This window comes from Bombina bombina, chromosome 5 (genome assembly GCF_027579735.1).
Source record: "Bombina bombina isolate aBomBom1 chromosome 5, aBomBom1.pri, whole genome shotgun sequence".
Taxonomy (NCBI): Eukaryota; Metazoa; Chordata; class Amphibia; order Anura; family Bombinatoridae; genus Bombina; species Bombina bombina.
In genome coordinates, this window is record NC_069503.1 from 561852876 (window position 1) to 561870953 (window position 18078).

Consider the following 18078-nt stretch of genomic DNA (forward strand, 5'->3'; position numbering starts at 1 on the left):
GTTTCTATTCAAAGATGAAATTCATTTATGTGTATTTAAATTCTGATTGGAATGTTCCTTTAATTTCGACTTTAGAGAAGAAGTCATTAACCCTTTCACTTATAAGCTTTTTTTGCACAGTTCTAATTTTTTTTTTAGCTTTTTTGCTACTTACATTTAAACAGTCAAACATTTAAATTTCAGTGAGTGACCAACACATTATATATATATATATATATATATATATATATATATATATATATATATATATATATATATATATATATATATATATATATATATATATATATATAATTTTTTTTCAGCAGGTTCACAATATTCTATTATTATATTTATATTTCATGGCATTTGAGATAGCTGTGACAAAAAAAAAGTAATATCACCTTACTAAATTGTCATCAAGGGAAGCCAGATGTGATAATATAAACTAGAGGCCCTTTCTCGTAGTACAAACATTTTCTAGCAAGGTGATCACAGTTACAATAGTGATCACCTGGCTATACAGACACATTTCATATATATTTTTTTTAAAGAGAGGGACTTGTCTACTATAATATAAACTTTATTAGGGAGCTCTAGACATAATACATTTTTTATTGGGCTTATAAACTCCCATTCCCCACAAAACCCTGTGTATTATGCTTTTTACTTTTTACAAAGATCTGGCTTATCAGGGAGATGAGGGGTTTAAACAGCCACCCTGTATCCAGCCCTCTCCCTGTCACACTGTGTCACATTGTGGTCCTGCACCCTCTGTGATGTCACCATGCATGTTTGTGTGACATCATTGGCAGTACCATGTAGCTTTGGGAGTGCTGCCCAATATAATACTAAAAGGCATGCATTGTGCAGAATCACCAAACCAATGCTGTGATCAGCATTGCCCTTAAAGGGATACTGAAGCCATTTTTCTTTCTTTCATGATTCAGATAGAGCATACAATTTTAGGCAACTTTCTCATTTACTCCTGTTAGCATTTTTTCTTCGTTCTCTAGGTATTTTTATTTGAAAAAGCAGGAATGTGAAGCTTACGAGCCGGCCCATTTTTGGTTCAGACCCTGGATAGTGCTTGCTGATTGGTGGCTGCATTTAGCCACAAATCAGCAAGTGCTACCCAGGTGCTGAACCAAAAATGGGCTGGCTCGTAAGCTTTACATTCCTGCTTTTGCAAATAAAGATACCAAGAGAATGAATACAAATTAATAATAGGAGTAAATTAAAAAGTTGCTTAAAATTGCATGCTCTATCTGAATCATGAAAGAAAAAATGTAGGTTCAATATCCCTTTAATACCGAGAAAGGGGCATCATGCTCTTACAGGCAGCACTTTGCATGACAGCTCGTTCTCGTTGCACACATCAAAGTGGTTAAGAACACCTGATATATGCATTGCAACATTCCAGCAAATATTTTATTGGTAAACACAGTAATAGTTACAAATATATCCAATGGTGTAAAAAAAATCACCTGCTACCAAGGCATCCTTAGGCCATCGACTGAACCAATCCATGGTACAACCGGATATAAGAGCAGGGAATTTAAGAGCACGGTTCCTAAATTTTTCTCCAACTGGTGAAAAGCAAAGTACAACATGCAGATTTTGCCTGACCCTAGTCATGAAGAAGTCATAAAGGTTTTCATTTGTCGGAGGCCTCCTTGGATATTCTTTTTTCATTATAGGGATAAGGTCATTGGTGATCTCATCAATTTCATCCCGTGCAAATAAATTTGATACCTACAGTATGTAAAATAAATTTAATATATTGCATGCACCTAAAATAGAGAAAAGTGGAAAAAAAAATTCTAATAAAGTTGCACATAATACAAATTAATTACTGTGATACCTCTCCTGAAGACAGAACATTGTTCATGTATTCCAAGAAAGATTCATCTTTGATCTCATTGTCAGTGAAGATAAAGCTGATGCCTTTGCCTTGGTGACCTGATGTTCGGTACAAAACCTTGAGATCTTCCATCAGGTTTGAGGTGTTGTAGGATCTTTAGAAAGAGCATGTGAATTATTTATGGACCAAAGTATAAAATTGTAACCTGAAGATCTTGGCCTATTATTATAGTAAAGTAGAGTAATTTTTTGCTAGCTAGTCTTGCATTTATCTTCCCTCCATATATAAACAAAAATGGAGTTAAATGGAAATTATACAGTGGGATATGGTAATATAAAATGTTTACTTATGTGTAGGAAAAATAGTTTACAATAAACTTTCATTTTTATTTTGTCATCTTTTATTTTGTCATATGCCACAGTGATTGTTTTCCAAGTTCAAAGTTTTGAAACTTTATTGCGAGTTACATACTTTTTATCAGGAAAAGAGAGAGATATGGGAAACCTTGAATTCAACACCCCGTTACATTATGGAAACTAAAATGTTATACCCATTTTCTCAATGCAACTAGCATAGGACTCGATCACAATCTATTGGCAGTTTGCTTCTGAAAATGATGTTTGCTTTCTGACCAAATAGAGAGCCGAGATTCTCAAGTGATCACAATACTAATATAGTTTTGTTTGGTAAAACCCTGCAGCTGTGATCTAGTTTTGTAACCGATAAGCTCCTATTTTTAAATTAGAAACTGTGAGGTCTCCCAAAACTGACACATACAATAGCCCATTCACATTCTTGAGATTACAGAATAACTATTTATGCAACCCCTTTGTTCACTCGGCAAGGAGAATACTCATTTCACAATATATCCTCAACACTCAGTAACCATATGAATGTCATAGGTATCTTAGCATGATGGACATACTTCTATAGTCACTTCAGGAAACCAACATTTACAAATGGAGTGTTTTTAATATTTATTTTAATATTTGATTTTAAGTGTCACATGCACTGTCATGATTGTCAGTATAAGTACTGGTGTCTTTTACATCAGGTTTTTAAAGGAGATCAATTAATTGCACCTTCATGAACAAGTTTTTATAGTGGTCAATGCCTTCATGCATGTTAACTACATACTCATTGGGGAATATTTAGCTTATTTAGTTATATTTAAACAGAAGAAACAATCAATAGAATCAATTAATAATTAGCAGCTAAATACAAATATGTTATATGTAATGTTAGCAGCTAAAGACAAAATATCCATGAATATATCACAAAATAATTAACAAGACTGACGTCCTATTCTTTAACTTAATAAATCTAAACAAGCAACAATGCCCTGTATATTGTGCCTTCTACTTGATACATTTTCTCAGAGTCAATTATTTAATCAAGCACAGCTTGAGTTCAACACAAAAGAAGATGCTGAATAAAATCAAGCAGGAAGAGGAAGGATATATAGTGGAAAGAAAGGAGCTCCTGTAGATGTTTAGAAGATTCTACCTACTCAAATAATTGTACACCAGTGCTGAGTGTGGGAACAAACTTTTATTAATGGCACAATATGTTTCCTCATTTGACAATAGAAGATTGTTTAAAAAAATATACTGTAAATCCTGAAGCTATTTCTTTGCTTTTAAATAAATTTACCTTGTTAAAGTTATCTGGAATGTGTTATATCCAGCAATATATGATGCAAGTTTAGTCAAACTTTGTTTTCCTGAACCTCCAACACCAACCAGAAGTGCATTTCCTCTTGGTGTGCGAATAATACGTGAAATCTTAAAAAAAAAAAAAAAAAGTTACATCCATAAAAATGACATTAAAAATAGTGTTGATCCAAGCTAAGAAAGGAATGCATTTTACAACAATGCCGTTAGAATAGACAGACTAACCAGTGTGTTTATCCTAAATTGCCAGGTATATAGATAACATTACACATTATTCTTATTTTGTGGGGATAAACAAAAATCTATTTTTTAGACATGCATGGTAAAATGTTTCAAGTGGTTTGAATCATTTGCAACATTTTTCCCCAGCAGAACAAGAGCTGCAGGGCAGGCATGGCAGCAGATAAACTACCATAAACAGGAGGATACAGTGTGAGGTATATTATCTCAATAAGTCACAAATTAAAGCAGCAGCAGTGATGAAAATGAGGGACAGACACTTAGAGTAGCACAGTAGCTGAGAGACATAGGGGAATATTACAGAATTATTATTTGTTAACAATTTGGAGCTTCAGCAGTGTGCAGAAGGGCAGTCTGGAACAGTAGGCAGCACAAGAGCAAACATGCTACCATTTTTCCAAATTGTATTGAAATTGAATTAGTTTAATGTTTCAATGTACACTGAAATGAAAGCTTGGAACAAATAATTTGAGATAAAAATTAAATCATTAAATTATGTTTAACAAAATTGAACCCTCCTTTTCGTTACTCAAAATAGCCCCTTTTTTGCAGATATAACCGGCAAAAACACTTGTTTATTTTTTTATACAATTTTTCAGAAAGGTCTTCCCAACACTGTTGAAGATCACACACATGTCTTTCACTTGAAGGTTGCTTTGTTCTCACCCTTCTGTGCAGTTTATACCAAACCAGCTTGATGTGGTTTATGTCTAGAGACTGCATGTCCATTCCATGGTTTGTATGTGTCTTGCAGTTCTGACATAGGGGCCCATTTTAAAGGGACACAATACCCACATGCTAAATCACTGTAAAAAGCTGTCTAGAAAATATCACCTGAACACCTCTATGTAAAAAAAAGGACCAGCAATGCTCAGGTCATGCTTTGATGTGATCTTGTGAGATTTTATAGTAAACTTCATTAAACTGAATAGGGAAATAACATGACTGTGTCTGTACATGTCAGATGCACGCTCCCTTGAAAGTCCCTGGACTAGCATACTGATTGGATGCTTGAAGTCCCCCAAGGCTGAACAAGATTACTTTAGCGACCATCCTGAAGTCATTTTTTGATCAAACTACTCTAGAAGTCCTTTGCACATCATTAGACATCATCAGGCTTGTGAAGTCATCAGCTAAGGTAAACAAATTTGGGTGATAACTTCAGAATGATTAGCCGATTACCTTACTGATTACTTGAACAGCCACTGAATGCCTCTAGAGTCATCTCATTTAAATATTTTGTCCTGTGGGCACACTTCAGGATGGCTTTTGATGAGTAGTCTGGATTCATTGATTACTTCAGAATGACTCCAGGAAGATTATCCTTTTTGACTAGGACTTTTTCAATGGGATCTGGCTACTTAGAAAATTTTGAGGTAAAATATCTTCCTGTTTTAAATAGAGATGTTCAGGTGACATTTACTAGCCACCTTTTAACAGCTATGCTGCATCACATTCAAATACTTCCACATTTAGGTATCAGGTCCTTTTTTAACAAGTTGTGAACAGTTAGCATGACTGGAGACCTTAAGTGTTAGTGCTACAATAAAAAGGAAATTTATGCTTACCTGATAAATTGATTTCTTCTACAATATGAGGAGTCCACGGATTTCATCCTTACTTGTGGGATTTATCCTCCTGCTAACAGGAAGTGGCAAAGAGCACCACAGCAGAGCTGTATATATAGCTCCTCCCTTCCCTCCACCTCCAGTCATTCGACCGAAGTTAGGAAAAGAAAGGAAAAGCCAAAGGTGCAGAGGTGACTGAAGTTTAAAAAAAATAAAAAAATATAATATAATCTAAACCTGTCCTAAAAACAACAGTGTGGGCCGTGGACTTGTCATATCGTAGAAGAAATCAATTTATCAGGTAAGCATAAATTTCCTTTTCTTCTACAAGATATGATGAGTCCACAGATTTCATCCTTGTGGGATACAATACCAAAGCTATAGGACACGGATGAAAGGGAGGGACAAGACAGGAACCTAAATGGAAGGCACCACTGCTTGAAGACCCTTTCTCCCAAAACCAGCCTCAGAAGAAGCAAAAGTATCAAATTTGTAAAATTTGGAAAAAGTGTGAAGAGACGACCAAGTTGCAGCCTTGCAAATCTGTTCAACAGAAGCATCGTTTTTAAATGCCCATGAGGAAGCCACAGCCCTAGTGGAATGAGCCGTAATTCTTTCAGGAGGCTGCTGTCTCATACGCCAGATGGATGATACTCTTCAGCCAAAAAGAAAGAGAGATAGCCGTAGCTTTCTGACCCCTACGCTTTCCAGAAAAAACAATGAATAATGAAGATGATTGATGGAAATCCTTAGTTGCCTGCAAGTAAAACTTCAGGGCACGGACCACATCCAGGTTATGTAACATACGCTCCTTCTTAGAAGAAGGGTTAGGACATAATGAAGGAACAACAATTTCCTGATTAATATTACTATTAGAAACAACCTTAGGAAGGAAACCAGGTTTGGTACGTAAAACCACCTTATCAGAATGGAAGATAAGATAAGGCGAATCACATTGTAACGTTGAAAGCTCTGAAACTCTACGAGCAGAAGAAATAGCAACCGAAAACAAAACTTTCCAACATAACAACTTCATATCTATGGAATGCATGGGTTCAAACGGAACCCCTTGAAGAACACTAAGAACTAAATTCAAACTCCAGGTTGGAGCAATTAGTCTAAACACATGCTTAATTCTGGTTAGAGCCTGACAAAAAGACTGAACGTCTGGAACATCTGCCAAACGTTTATGTAGCAAAATTGACAAAGCAGAAATTTGTCCCTTTAAGAAACTTACTGATAACCCCTTCTCCAAACCTTCTTAGAGAAAAGACAGAATCCTGGGAATCCTAACTTTACTCCATGAGTAGCCCTTGGATTCACACCAAAAAAGATATTTACGCCATATCTTATGATAGATCTTTCTAGTGACAGGCTTACGTGCCTGAATCAAGGTACCTATGAACGAATCAGAGAATCCCCGCTTAGATAAAATCAAGCGTTCAATCTCCAAGCAGTCAGCTGCAGAGAAATTAGATTTGGATGTTGGAAAGGACCTTGAATGAGAAGGTTCTGTCTCACTGGAAGTTTCCACGGAGGCCGAGAGGACATGTCCACTAGATCTGCATACCAAATCCTGCGTGGCCACGCAGGCGTGATTAGAATTACAGAAGCTCTCTCCTGTTTGATCCGAGCAATCACCCGGGGAAGGAGAGGAAATGGTGGAAACACATAAGCTAGGTTGAACGACCAAGGCACTGCCAAGGCATCTATCAGTTCAGCCTGAGGATCCCTCGACCTGGATCCGTATCTTGGGAACTTGGCATTCTGTCGAGATGCCATTAGATCCAACTCCGGTCTGCCCTATCTGAGAATCAGTGAGGCAAATACCTCCGGATGGAGTTCCCACTCCCCTGGATGAAAAGCCTGTCAGCTTAGTGTTGTCCACTCCTGGGATGTAGATTGCTGACAGATAACAAGAGTGGGCCTGCACCCACCAAATTATCTTGGATACTTCTGTCATCGCTAAAGAACTCCTCGTTCCTCCCTGATGATTGATGTAAGCCACAGTCGTAATGTTGTCCGACTGGAATCTGATGAATTTGGCTGAAGCCAACTGGGGCCACGCCTGAAGCGCATTGAATATTGCTCTCAGTTCCAGAATATTGATTGAAAGTAGAGACTCCACCTGATTCCATACACCCTGAGCCTTCAGGGAATTCCAGACTGCACCCCAGCCTAGTAGACTGGCGTCTGTCGTCACTATCACCCACAAGGGTCTGTGGAAACACGTCCCTTGGGACAGATGATCCGGCGACAACCACCAAAGAAGAGAGTCTCTGGTCTCCTGGTCCAGATTTATCTGAGGAGATAAATTTGCATAATCCCCATTCCACTGTCCGAGCATGCACAGTTGCAGTGGTCTGAGATGAAATCGAGCAAACAGAATGATGTCCATTGCCGCCACCATCAATCCAATTACCTCCATGCACTGAGCCACTGATGGCCGAGGATTGGACTGAAGGGCCGGCATGTATTTAGAATCTTTGACTTTCTGACCTCTGTCAGAAAAATCTTCATGTCTGTGGAATTAGTGAACTTTTTTCTAGATTCACCTTCCATCCGTGAGTTCTCAGAAATGCCAACACTGTGTCTGTATGAGATCTTGTGAGATAATAAGTAGACGCCTGAATCAGAATATCGTCCAGATAAGGCGCTACTGCTATTCCCCGCGGCCTGAGAACCGCCAGAAGGGACCCTAGAACCTTTGTGAAGATTCTGGGTGCTGTGGCCAACCCGAAGGGAAGAGCCACGAACTGAAAATGTTTGTCCAGGAAGGCAAACCTTAGGTACTGATGATGATCCTTGTGGATAGGAATATGAAGGTATGCATCCTTCAAGTCTACGGTAGTCATATATTGACCATCCTGAATCATTGGTAAAATTGAGCGAATGGTCTCCATCTTGAAGGATGGGACACTGAGAAATCTGTTTAGACTCTTGAGATCTAAAATGGGTCTGAACGTTCCCTCTTTTTTGGGAACCACGAAAAGATTTGAGTAAAACCCCCGCCCCTGCTCTAGTCTTGGAACGGGACAAATTACTCACATAGTAGAGAGGTCTTCTACACAACATAAAAACGCCTCTCTTTTTATCTGGTCTACAGACAATCGTGAAAGAAGAAATCTCCCTCTTGGGAGAAAATTCTTGAATTCCAGTTGATACCCGTGGGTCATGATTTCCAGTGCCCAGGGATCCTGAACATCTCTTGCCCAAGCCTGGGCAAAGAGAGAAAGTCTGCCCTCTACTAGATCCGGTCCTGTATCGGGGGCCGCCCCTTCATGCCTACTTGGTAGTAGCAACGGGCTTCTTGTGTTATTTACCCTTGTTCCAAGCTTGGTTGGGTCTCCAGATGGACTTGGCCTGAGCAAAATTCCCTTCCTGCTTTGTGGAGGAAGAGGAAGAAGAGGGTACTCCTTTAAAATTTGAAAGGAACGAAAATGATTCTGTTTACCCCTCAATTTAACAGTCTTATCCTGAGGTAGGAGATGACCCTTACCTCCAGTGATGTCAGAGATGATTTCCTTCAAGGCAGGCCCGAATAGGGTTTTACCCTTGAAAGGAATAGCTAAAAGCTTTGACTTAGATGACACATCAGCAGACCAAGACTTTAACCACAACGCTCTATGCGCCAAAATGGCAAATCCAGCATTCTTAGCCGCCAACTTAGCAATTTGAAAGGCGGCATCTGTGATAAAAGAATTAGCCAGCTTGAGAGCCTTAATTCTATCTAAGATATCCTCTAAAGGAGTCTCAGTCTTAAGAGACTCTTCTAAGGTCTCAAACCAAAAGGCCGCCGCAGTGGTAACTGGTACAATGCATGCCGTCGGTTGCAAGAGGAAACCCTGATGAATAAACATTTTCTTTACAAGACCCTCCAATTTCTTATCCATAGGGTCTTTGAAAGCGCAGCTGTCCTCAATAGGAATAGTTGTACGCTTAGCCATGGTAGATATAGCTCCTTCCACCTTAGGGACTGATTGCCAGGAGTCCTGAACAGTGTCAGATATAGGATACATTTTCTTGAAATTAGGAGAGGGTGCAAACGGGATACCCAGTCTGTCCCATTCCCTCTTAATAATTTCCGCAATTCTCTTTTAGGAACCGGAAAAACGTCAGTGTAAGCAGGCACCTCTAAGTATTTGTCCATTTTACACAACTTCTCTGGTGGTACCACAATAGGGTCACAGTCATCCAGAGTCGCTAAAACCTCCCTAAGTAAAAGACGGAGGTGTTCAAGCTTAAATTTAAAGGACATAACGTCCAAATCTGTCTGAGGTAATGCACTTCTCGATTCGGAAAGTTCCCCCTCAGATAGAAGTTCCCTAACCCCCAATTCAGATCCCTGAGAGGGTACATAGGAAATAGCCAACAACGCATCAGAGTGATCAGCATTCACATTGTCCTCTGTCCTACTGCGTTTACCCTGTAACACTGGCAACTTAGATCGAACATCTCTGTAAGGGTAGTTGACATAACTGCAGCCATATCCTGCAAAGTAAATGAATTAGACGCGGTTGAAGAACCAGGCGTCGCTTGGGTGGGCGTTAAAGGTTGTGACGCTTGGGGAGAAACTGGCGGTACACCCTGATTCCCTTCAGCTTGAGAATCATCTTTACACACACTTTCTTTACATAAATTTGTGATTTGCATTGTACAGGGAGTGCAGAATTATTAGGCAAATGAGTATTTTGACCACATCATCCTCTTTATGCATGTTGTCTTACTCCAAGCTGTATAGGCTCGAAAGCCTACTACCAATTAAGCATATTAGGTGATGTGCATCTCTGTAATGAGAAGGGGTGTGGTCTAATGACATCAACACCCTATATCAGGTGTGCATAATTATTAGGCAACTTCTTTTCCTTTGGCAAAATGGGTCAAAAGAAGGACTTGACAGGCTCAGAAAAGTCAAAAATAGTGAGATATCTTGCAGAGGGATGCAGCACTCTTAAAATTGCAAAGCTTCTGAAGCGTGATCATCGAGCAATCAAGCGTTTCATTCAAAATAGTCAACAGGGTCGCAAGAAGCGTGTGGAAAAACCAAGGCGCAAAATAACTGCCCATGAACTGAGAAAAGTCAAGCGTGCAGCAGCCAAGATGCCACTTGCCACCAGTTTGGCCATATTTCAGAGCTGCAACATCACTGGAGTGCCCAAAAGCACAAGGTGTGCAATACTCAGAGACATGGCCAAGGTAAGAAAGGCTGAAAGACGACCACCACTGAACAAGACACACAAGCTGAAACGTCAAGACTGGGCCAAGAAATATCTCAAGACTGATTTTTCTAAGGTTTTATGGACTGATGAAATGAGAGTGAGTCTTGATGGGCCAGATGGATGGGCCCGTGGCTGGATTGGTAAAGGGCAGAGAGCTCCAGTCCGACTCAGACGCCAGCAAGGTGGAGGTGGAGTACTGGTTTGGGCTGGTATCATCAAAGATGAGCTTGTGGGGCCTTTTCGGGTTGAGGATGGAGTCAAGCTCAACTCCCAGTCCTACTGCCAGTTTCTGGAAGACACCTTCTTCAAGCAGTGGTACAGGAAGAAGTCTGCATCCTTCAAGAAAAACATGATTTTCATGCAGGACAATGCTCCATCACACGCGTCCAAGTACTCCACAGCGTGGCTAGCAAGAAAGGGTATAAAAGAAGAAAATCTAATGACAAGGCCTCCTTGTTCACCTGATCTGAACCCCATTGAGAACCTGTGGTCCATCATCAAATGTGAGATTTACAAGGAGGGAAAACAGTACACCTCTCTGAACAGTGTCTGGGAGGCTGTGGTTGCTGCTGCACGCAATGTTGATGGTGAACAAATCAAAACACTGACAGAATCCATGGATGGCAGGCTTTTGAGTGTCCTTGCAAAGAAAGGTGGCTATATTGGTCACTGATTTTTTTTTTTTTTTTAAATAATTTTTATTGAGGTAAAATGGCAAACAGAAATAAAAGTTTCAGAGAAAGTTATCATGGCAACATGCCCATTTGACATACATTAAGTTTTACAAGGTGAATTAAACAAGCATGTCCGTACAACTGTATAGCCTGGGCTGTAAGTCAGCCCACATGTATAACTACAAGCCATGGGCATTACCTCATTTTTACATGAGTGCATGAACAGAGGACAGACAAAACAGTTACATATAGCTAGTTGGGTGTAAGCCCAAATTCACTAACCAAAATAAAACCTTGTGTAGGCTTGTGCTTGTCCTTGGAGTATTCAGCTGATCCTTTGACTAAGTAACCTAGCATAAATATGCTAATCTAAGTTAGAATCTGAGGTATATAGATGTGCTATGTCTAGGGCGCCTGCCTAATTGAAACTACAGGTAGTAATTTCAGTGAGCTTAAATTGTAGAATCTCAAGGCACCCCACTAACAAGGGAGACAAAAAAATACATGGGAATCAATATATATATAGCCCCTCACCATAACATTCTGTTTTTTAATTTGCTTCTAAATTTGATAGGCCACTCATGGACCTCCTATTCAACATATTAACCTCTGCTATAAGTAAACTTTAATCTCCAAGATGTTGAGGTTAAATTACAAGAGGTGTCTGCATTAAACCTTAGTTATAGGATCTCAAGGCACCTTAGTAACAGGGGGGGCGGTAATACATGAATATTAATATGTACTCGGATCAGCAGGGCAAGACCAAATAGGACATACAAGTTGCAGACCCAATACACAGCTTCCCACATTAGGAAATCTATCTACAGAGGCTCCCACCTAGTAAGGTAACTCATAGACTGCACATTAAGGTTATATAGCTTCATCCAAGCATGCGTGTCCCAGGTATAGTGTAGTAGTTTTACCCGTGCAACCCCACGCTAAATAATAAAGATTCTAGAAAATGATACAGGTTACACACTCACTTTCATGGTAACATGTCTACATAACTGGCATCTAACCAAAATGGGGTAAAGAAGAATGCAAGTCTAAGCGTATCACACATTTAAAACATTTATACAATATAGTCTGAAACATAAGATATAAAGTTGACACTAAGGGAGGCCCACAGTAAGTGCAGTGCTCATAATACTCTAAAGAACTTAGCTAGTGGTATGCAAACTAAACGTTTTATAGGGGAACATAAGCGTTCTGTATTGTTTCATATCCATTTTCCCCTATTGCTCAGAAAGCGGGCTAGGTAAAACTTTATTCGTGGAGAGTTCAGGGGCTTAAAAAAACTCAGAGATACTTGCAATAGCCCTAGCATCAAAAGTATCGTCTCTCAGGGCATCAAAAGGGTATAGTTCATAGGGGGGAAGGAGAGTTACTGAGTTAGTCCTGGCCCCTTAAATTGTATTTTTTCCTGGGGCATTTCATCCGACCCCCGTTCTGATACGGGCATCTAAATTTTGGGTACCTCTTAGCACTCCCCCGTCGGGATCCAGAGTGACCGGGTAGTAGAAGACTATCAGCCAGAAAATCTTACCCGCCAAGCCAATCGCTCGGGAGCCGGCCGCTCTCCTCCACGTGACCGGGCAGGCTACAAAGGTCTGGAGATCCTCCGCCCCGTCACCATTATATGCCCCTGTTGGTTTTCGTTCGTTGGCGGCAGTCCCCCCAGGAACAACGGGCCCTTCGAGTGAGGTATGTTCTGTGACGGCTCCGAAAACACTGACAGCTCTCAGGTTCTCCTGATCAGGGCTATTCTCCTTCTGTTCCCTCTCCGGTATGTCGGCTCTAGTATAAGAGCTCTCGTCCAGCTGAAGATTTGCGCCACTCAGAGCACTCGATACTGTCGACTCCACCTCAATAGGCCCACATGGCTCCTCTCCAGGGGCACCAGTTAGCGCCATAAGTCGGTCAAACCTGTGGATTATCCACTTCTCAGATTGAGCAAACAAGGCTTGAATTTTGATGTAGAGGTCCTCCTCCATGTTGTAGATATTGAGCAGAGGGTGTCAAGTGTCTCTGCTTACCCGGTTTCCCGGGGGGGGAGCTGGGATCCCTCTCCTCAGAGGCCGCCAGGGATACACAGCAGTCCAGTTGGGAAGTCCTGCAGCAATAAATTTTTTTATTTTTTATATAGGACCAGTCAGTTCAATGTTCTCTTCTTCCTGCAATATAGTATTAAGCTGGTTGCCTATTCAGACTCTTAGATTACAGGCGGATTGTAAATCTATATGGCAGAGCTCCCCATTTAGCGGCCATCTTAGACCTCAGCCCGGACACGCCCCCTTTTTGTTTTGTTTTTGAATGTCAGAAATGTATATTTGTGAATGTTGAGATGTTATATTGGTTTCACTGGTAAAAATAAATAATTGAAATGGGTATATATTTGTTGTTTGTTAAGTTGCCTAATAATTATGCACAGTAATAGTCACCTGCACACACAGATATCCCCCTAAAATAGCTATAACTAAAAACAAACTAAAAACTACTTCCAAAACTATTCAGCTTTGATATTAATGAGTTTTTTGGGTTCATTGAGAACATGGTTGTTGTACAATAATAAAATTAATCCTCAAAAATACAACTTGCCTAATAATTCTGCACTCCCTGTAAAGCCCTCTCAGTACACGAGGGACAAAAAGTCAGAGGGGGTTCCACAGTGGCATGTAAACACATAGAACAAGGAGTTTCCTCCTCACTGTCCGACATGTTAAACAGACTAGCAGTACTGATAATAGTCGTACCTTGCTAAATATTGAGTTGTGATTATACTAAAAACCAAAAAAACTTAATACCAAAAAACCTGTACTGCGCCTTTAAATTTTAAAAGCGCAACTATTTTACTGAAAACTGCAAAAAATGCTTTTTAACCAGAAAAAAAACTATTTTAATGTGCCTAAAATGCTCCTTAATACTGCATCCACTTGCAAGATATTCCCAAATACAATACTATCACTCAGAACATAAATTTTATTAAATATAAAGTTATTGGCCCCTGCACCACGCCACAGCTTTGCTGTGGCGCTTACCTGCCCCCGGAATGAACCTGTTGCCGGATATATCATGAAAAGGACTTATCAAGTGCAGACAACTCAAGCCTCCAGCCTCTGCTAGCTATGCAATGTCTATGAAGACTGCGGGACGGAGCGTGCGAAAATAGGCCCCGCCCATCGTGGGCGTACTGTAACTTGACTAAGACCCGCATGGGTCGCCGTGCAAACAAACATGCCTGACAAAATAAAAATATGTGCCAAGTGTTCAAATGCAGACAAAACTGAAACACTAAGTCCTGCATCCAACCATACCATTAACCGCTCTAAGTCTCCCAGCATCCAGCTAATAAAAGCCCCCAAGGTCTTTATTACCTCTGGCCATAAAATAAGTAAATAAATCAATAACGGGATTTCAGGTACACCATATCCATTTTACTTAGTGCATACTGCTTACCCTTCCCCATATAGGGGACAATGTCAGCCTGTTCTGATATATCAAGTCTCCCCAGAAAACAAAAGACTGAACATACCTCAATGCTGCTTGTAGCAAGACACCGTTCTCCACACTGAAGATTTTCTTACACTACCTTCAGCTGCGCTGTTGGAACCATATGGATCTTAGATAATGCTTGCTAAGATCATCAACATCAGGGCAGAAAATAATATGTATCCACTCCTCTTGGGAAGCAAGAGACTGACGATTTCCCCCTGGGAAAAATAGCACTCTCTGGCACTATTTGAAAATAAAAAACTTCTTGTTCAAAGAATCTAAACTAACACCTCACTTTACCTCTTCCTATTACTAACACAGGCAAAGAGAATGACTGGGGGTGGAGGGAAGGGAGGAGCTATATATACAGCTCTGCTGTGGTGCTCTTTGCCACTTCCTGTTAGCAGGAGGATAAATTCCACAAGTAAGGATGAAATCCGTGGACTCGTCATATCTTGTAGAAGAAATATATATATATATCTTTGAACCCTTCCCAATCCAACACCTTGTCATAAACCAACACACAGTACTTTGCCCACCATACAGTTTTAATGTAGTACAAAACACACAATCCAAGCTGCTGCAGATCCGGAACAAGCCCTGACGTCACCGTTGGAGCGGAGGTAGGCCATACCAAAAACATAGGCTGCGGAGGTGCAGGCTGTAAAACGGCCAATGAAGCCATAAGAAATGTCAAAATACAAAAGGATACAGCCGCACAACAAGAGGAATCAGAGGGCCAAATAAAAAAAAAATATTCTTTATTGTGAATCCATTAAAAGACACTACAAGGCAGGCAAACGCCCTGACTAGTTTCGTGCTCCGTTGAGCACTTAATCATAGGGTGAGTTTTTGGTAAATAATGAAATATTGGAATCCGAGGGTTCTCTAGAACCAATTACTCAACCTGGCCCCTGGTGAGGAGTCCAATAGTGACAGTCTGTTTAAGTAATCTCTGAAGTTTGGATTTAAACAAGAATGTAGGATTAGAACTCAATTCTCTGTAGGTGTGGGGATCACTAAGTTGTCTAATACTTTCCATAACATAGTCATCCTTATTAAGAACGACCACATTCCCACCCTTGTCAGAGTTTCTAATAACGACATTCCTGTTATTCTTAAGTGCCATTAAGGCAGCTCTCTCCTTGTATGTCAAATTGAATGTTTTTTTATTTTGTTTAATAGAATCCTCTAAAGCCATAATCTCCCTCTCCACTTTCTTCTGATACAAGTTTAGTGCTGGACCTCTAAATTGGATTGGATAAAAATTGGAGGAATGTTTAATGGGGATGGGAATATCCCCATCCTCCAAACCAAAATCACACTCCATACCCCTGAGATTTTCTAGTGTAATATTGTCTCTGAAATCTAGTTGTAAATCAGTACATACAATATTTGTTTTACCAATCCTTTTACAATAACTATGGTTCTGTGTGTTATCTGTGGGTAAACTATGATCCTGCACTGAAAAAACCTTTTCAAAGTTAACTTCCTTTAGAGTGTCTTGAATGCAGAAATGGTATTAGTAGGTGCAAAACCAAGTCCCCTAGATAATAAAGATATCTGTCCAGCTGTTAAAGTAGTATCAGAAAGATTTAGAACAGTTAGTCCTTCTTGTTCACTTTTGGCTTTCTCCCCGATTTTCTTCGTTCTTCTCCCAGCCCTTCTTGTCCTTTTCCTAAAGGGACTGCTGATTGCTCTTTAACCTTTGGACGAATAACCATTTCCTCCTTATCTGAATCCCCGTCATCACCATCATCAGGTACCTGCAAGGACAAAGAAGAGCAAGAGGAATGAGAAGAGGAGGAAAGCAGAGAAGAAGAGGAAGAAGAGATAGAAAGTGGTACTGACGCCCCACTGCCCTCAGATTTGATTCCTGATCCAAATTTTCTGTAGATGAAAAAACAACTCTACGTTTATTTTTATTTTTCAAAATGGACTTGGGGCCACTTTCAAGGCATGATCTGTGTCTTTGTCCTTGTTCTTTATTGTCTTGTTTATTTGAGGGTGTGTTCTTCTGATTATATCCAGAATCTTTCTTAAAATATCTCCCTCTTGGCTTATGTTGAAATTTTGACCAATTATAAACTTTATTGTTGGCATAGTCCTCAAGGTCACGGCTAAACTTAGTGCCTTTCCTATTGGCCAATTCATCTTCAGATTTTTTAATTGTATTTTTTAGCACAGATTTAAATTCCTTGTATTACTCATCTGATTTAAATGCTTTAAGGTCAGTTTTCACAGAAATTATTTTGTTCTTTCAATTTATCCCTTTTGAAATTCTTACTCCTATTGGCAATATCCATTAACTTTAGTGAACAAACGGTAAGGGCCTCATTCCATTCATCTGTTAGTGCTGGAATCTCTAAATCAAAAGAAGGATATTTTTTGATACGCAGTCCACGTGGGATTTTTTTTTAGCATTTATGTAGTGGCAATAGCTTTTCCATTTGAAAGAGTAATATTAGTCCCTCCTGGAGTATCACCTATGGTGAATTTAAAAAACAAACAAACTCTTTCTATGCTCCATATTGAAAATGGATCTATTGAGGCTCACATTTTCCTCTTCCATAGCAAATGCAATAAAATAAGTTACAAACGTACCAAGCAAAGAACATAGCCCTATATGATATATATAAACACCAAAAGGGCCCTCCTAGTAAACAACCTTAGAGTGAACCATTAATGATGTAAAAAAATTCTGATACCTCTTTCCCAAACAATAGCCGCAAATGATTGCTACACCTCCGCTCATAAAAAACTCAAAATTACGGACAGTCCATAAACCACATTTGCATCAAGGTACCCACTGTGTGTATTGTAAATCAATGCATGAAGAAAAGTTCCTTAATCGAGCATATGTTTCACCAGATATTGGCAATAGTCACACATGTCCATAGTATATATCACATGCAAATCATAATGACATAGAAGGTCTTACTTATTCCGTTTCTCTGGCACCGAATCGAGCTGGCAGGCAACAACGAAACTCCAAAACACACAATCCAAGCCGCTGCAGATCCAGAACAAGCCCTGACGTCACGGTTGGAGCGGAGTTGGGCTAAACCAAAAACATAGGCTGCGGGGGTGCAGGCTGTAAAACAGCCAATGAAGCAATAAGAAATGACAAAATAAAAAAGGATACAGCTGCACAAGAGGAATCAGAGGGCCAAATAAAAAAAGTTTTTTTTATTGCAAATCCATTAAAAGACGGTACAAGGCAGGCAAAGGCCCTGACTAGTTTCGTGCTCCATTGAGCACTTAATCATAGGGTATGTTTGCTAGGCACACGCTCCCTCTTATACTCTAGCATACCCCACCTTTTTGGTATTCAAGCCATAAGGTATTTTTTTTACATGGACACTAGGT

At 39.9% G+C, this 18078-nt stretch overlaps 1 protein-coding gene across 1 annotated transcript in view; it reads right to left on the reverse strand.

Moving 5' to 3' along the window:
- The window catches only part of DNAH5 (dynein axonemal heavy chain 5), a 1563391-nt gene that overhangs the window by 236412 nt on the left and 1308901 nt on the right, over positions 1 to 18078 (reverse strand). The window contains 3 exon segments of the mRNA XM_053715797.1: positions 1467 to 1734; positions 1844 to 1997; positions 3497 to 3627. Coding sequence (XP_053571772.1) covers positions 1467 to 1734; positions 1844 to 1997; positions 3497 to 3627 — 553 coding nt within the window.